The sequence below is a fragment of the Cryptotermes secundus genome, unplaced genomic scaffold (assembly GCF_002891405.2).
Source record: "Cryptotermes secundus unplaced genomic scaffold, Csec_1.0 scaffold947, whole genome shotgun sequence".
NCBI lineage: Eukaryota > Metazoa > Arthropoda > Insecta > Blattodea > Kalotermitidae > Cryptotermes > Cryptotermes secundus.
In genome coordinates this window covers 126,331-130,815 of record NW_019734978.1, presented here as the reverse complement: position 1 = coordinate 130,815, position 4,485 = coordinate 126,331, and the positions used below count along the sequence as shown (strand labels likewise).

At 39.0% G+C, this 4,485-nt stretch overlaps 1 protein-coding gene across 3 annotated transcripts in view; it reads left to right on the top strand.

Moving 5' to 3' along the window:
- Window positions 1-4,485, top strand: part of LOC111869154 (septin-7) — a 113,224-nt gene that overhangs the window by 75,635 nt on the left and 33,104 nt on the right. For all 3 annotated transcript variants that reach the window (XM_023860415.2, XM_023860411.2, XM_033753302.1), the window contains exons 6-7: window positions 1,133-1,322; window positions 1,941-2,106. In XM_023860415.2, the coding sequence (XP_023716183.1) occupies window positions 1,133-1,322; window positions 1,941-2,106 (356 nt within the window). The remainder of the gene's footprint in view (window positions 1-1,132; window positions 1,323-1,940; window positions 2,107-4,485) is intronic.

Sequence of the window (4,485 nt, the reverse complement as noted above, 5' to 3'; positions counted from 1 at the left end):
AGACATGACACCAGATCCTTTCTTCCTCTATTCCTTTCTCTTCTTCCTCCCCTTCCCTGCCTTTCCAATGTTGAGTTTGAACCCATAATTGTACCCCAAATCAAATTCTCAAAACTTATAGAATATAAATATAACCCTTTTTTCAAAGTTTGAATTGAAGTGTGTCTCTAAGGGTTGCATTCTCTCTGGGGGTGTGGGTACTTCTGGGTTTGTTGCTCAAATACTGGTGCATACTCCTTGCTTCTGGCCACTTTTATTGGCAGCGCTGCCTTGCCAGAATGCAAGGAGTCGGAAGGAAACTGCATTGTCATTTTCCCATAGAGTAGTTTTCCTATGCCTCTTCTTGAACAGCTCATTTTTAGGTTAAACCCATTAGATGATTATACATGGTTGGGTAAGATAAGGGAATGGAAGTATCTTCAAGTACCATAATAGCTTGCACTTCAGCAACTTGCATAATTACCAGGAGACTCATTTGCTTTTCTTTTGGCTTCCTGTATATAGATATTGTCTCGTGTATGTGACTGTAGATGGAGTTCGGATCAGTACTTGGATTTAGCGAACATTTACAGATCGTAACTGCAAGTAACTATAGCGCTATCACTAATTCACACACTTTACAATTCACTAGAGCATGCACTATTCCTTCTCAGTCTGCTTTATCTTCACCAGTTATTGCCTAGTAACAGCTTCCAATGCCATAGCTTCCCCAGCTTCCGTGTTCACATCCTTACTGGCCAGAAACTGTCTCACCACTCATTCATTGCTCGAATGGCCTAACTCCCAGGATCGCTGCCATCTCACACCAAGCTCCTACTCTTCTTACTGCCATCTCAAGGCTCACTTGTAACAGCAGCTACTGCTCATTATATAGCCTTGGCACAGACTGCATAGAAAACAGCTCTCCCAGCATTTCTTGTATTGTTGCATCATGTATCTATCGCATGGACCAAATAGAAAATACCCGAGTAACCTCATTTATGCATATTACAGATCTGTTGCCTAGCAAAGGGTGGGTGTGCAGAGTCACGCTGTAGCAGCAGCTGTCTCTGCTGGTTTCACAGCTCTTGCCTTGAGCATATATGCCAGAATATTAATCATGCTATCCGCAGTGGACTTCTTTTTTTGGCAGGTTCTGAATGAGATCTCACAGCACAAGATTAAAATCTATGAGTTTCCTGACACAGAAGATGAGGAAGAAACAAAACTGCATAAAGTGTTGAGAGATCGCGTGCCATTTGCTGTGGTTGGCTCCAACACCGTGATAGAGGTAGATGGCAAGAAGATACGTGGCAGAAAGTATCCATGGGGCATTGCAGAAGGTACAGACTTCAATGCGCCAGAGCCAGCCTCTGCATTTAGTGCATAATGTTAAAGGTTCAAGATGGCATGAAGAATGTTTTTGTATTATTCTCTTGGTAAAATTTAGGGTTCTACATTTAGAGGTCATGGTTACAGTATATTGTACCTCTTCAATAAGTGGGATTCTTATTATGGAGACCTTTGTCACAGTGCTGTCTCATATCGAAATGTGGAGGGGGGGAGATTTACTTAGATGAATTTCATATAATGTACATGCACAATTTTATGTAAATTTACAATGCAGCATCTAAGGGGAATTGGCATGTTTCTTTTTCATACATTCACCATTTTCAAAAGTAGTTTTTTTTTAAACCTTATATGGAGCAAACTTTTCTGTGTCATTCGTTAGCTTACTCAAGCTATGCTCAACCTAAAAAACTAGTCCTATGTTATGTACAGAATTTGCCTTAAAAGAAGAACATTATTCATCAGCACTCTTCCAGACACCCACATACAATATCTTCTGTGTGTACTGTATAGAGGTTAATATAAATTCACATTAAATGTATCTTTTTTCCATTTACTGTGACCATACATTATACTTGATCATTTGAAAACTGTTTTGTGTTGCAATATAGTGGAGAACTTGGAGCACTGTGATTTCATAGCATTACGTAACATGCTGATACGCACACATCTGCAGGACCTCAAGGATGTCACGAACAATGTACATTATGAGAACTATAGGTGTCGCAAGTTAGCAGGATTGGGCACTGATGGCAAGCCAACACGCATATCAAATAAGTAAGTGACTTTATCAATAACCTTGCATACTTTCATTTCTCTTATGTATTGGACAGGGAACTAGAGGAGAGTAATTTGTCTGTTAGAGGAATTTCCACAAGCATCTGATGCTGCTATGACATTAATTTGTTCCAGCCTCTTCTGTGTGGTAAATATACTGTCTTGTTCCGTCTTTGTTATTCAGCATATTTTTGGAAATATAGTAGAAATAATCATTATTGAATAGCTTGGACTCAGTTTGACTAACCATGATTAGGCCCAACAGGAGGAGAAAACACCAGAATATTTATCCTTTGACGTAAGAGGTTTCAAAAATACTGTATTTGCGATGAAGCTATATTTCTTTCATATATATGTCAGAGAGTTTTTCAACCCTATTCAACTCACGGTGCACTGAAAAGGGATCTAAAATTGTGGAGACACCATCATCAATTTTTAAGGGGAGATTTTATCATTAAAAAGTAGTATTAAGATTGTGTCTGAAAGTTTCATTGATAAAATTGTGATCATTGTGTTATTTTTAAAAATGATATTGATCTTGAATTTTGGAAGATTTATTTTTAAAATTTATATCCACATTGGTTGTTATTCCAAATATTTAAATTACATATCATTGAAAAAGATGTTATTTATAAAAATCCTGTGATGTATTCCATTGGTATTGGTATTGTATTGGTCTCAGAAATGTTTCCCCCCTCTCTCACACCTTTTTTTTTTCAATGAAATAATGAAAAATCAGTTCTTGAATAAAATAGTTTGCTTTTTGATGGAAACTTGTAATGCTATATTAATGTTTTCTGTTTACAGTAAGTATAAAGAGGACAGGATTTTTTTAAATATAAGCATGAATAGTACAAATATGTTTTTGGACATTCTCCATCTCTTGTCTTTATCCAAAATCATCTTCCTTTTTATTTAAAAAAAATTGAAAAATAAGCAGGACAGTGGTTTTAGATAAAGACAGGACATGGATAATGTCCAAAAACAATAATATTTGTTCTAATGTACCATCTTCACCAACTTTTAGAAATATACATGAGTCCAAATAACAACAAGTCTTTATGGTAGCGTAAAAACCTGTGCTTGGTCATGTCTCGTGAGGTCCCTTGTCCAACCAAGGTTGGATTGTTGACGGGCACACCCTTAAGACCTGCGGTGTTTGAAGCCACAGCCTTTCTCGCTCTCCGTCGTGTTTGTAGCAGAGAAACCAACCTCGCACAGATACAACATAGAGAAAGAAAGTAGTTTTCAGATACCTTCTTTGTGACAATGAGGTACTGCTCTCAGTGGGACAATCAGAATGAGACAGTGAGAATCAGACAAATCTGTTGAGTGCTTCAGTTTCAGTCTTCTGTCAGTTCATCTTCTTCTGCTGACTCGAATGCACTTGACACAAATCTTTCACCTAGTCCAAGGAAGATATATCAAGAAAGCAGTCTTTTGGGATTTGGCACCGTGTATATGTGGTGTTAACTGACGTTTCAGAGGAACGTATCGCCTCCATCTTCAGGGTAGAAGAAAAAATATAAGAAATCTACAAGCAAAGAGACCGTGACAACCAGTAAAAGCAGACTGGTGTTGGAAATATACACAGCTATGTGAGAGCAGAAAAGGAAGGGGGGAAGGACAAGTATACAAGTGAAAACAGTAGCGTGGGAGGGGGGGAAGGGAGCTGGGACAAGCCTGGTTTTTGTGTAGGGGAGAGAAAGGCAAGGTTAAAGGCTGGGCACTAAAGGTCCTCGCCCACTAGAACAGTGTTGTATCCGCGCAGTGCAGAGCAAAAGCTGCAGACGCACTGCTCTCCGTGTATTTAAATAGAAGTGCGCCCACTAGAGTAGTGTGGTGCTAGTATAGTATAGTATAGTATAGTATAGTATCGTCTCTGTTGCTCAAAGAGGCAAACATTCTGCACAGCAGTGTCATGGCGGCACGCCGCATTCCCCTTCACACATACCAAAACGCTTTGTCATTCCTGGGTCTCCTGGGTTGAGTGTCAATGAGGCAAGACATGGCGTTCGAGGAAAGATTAATCTCCTCTATGACTGCAGTCATGCCTACTATTATGACAGCATGAGAAGAGAAAACGCTTGGACGGAGATTGGCGAAACACTGAACGAATCAGGCAGACTAATAATTATTAGTCTAATTATTAGACTAATAATAATTATTTGTTTTCATTCATGTATTGTATAATAATTATAATTATTATACAATACATGAATGAAAACAAATTGCTTATATAATGTTTTAACCCACGGTCTACAGTAGGCTTCCCATGCACGTGAGCCCCGGTAGCGTAGTAGGTATAGCGACTGCCTACGGGCTGGACGACCGAGGGGTCAGAGTTCGAGTCCCAGTAGGGTCAAGAAAATGTGGATC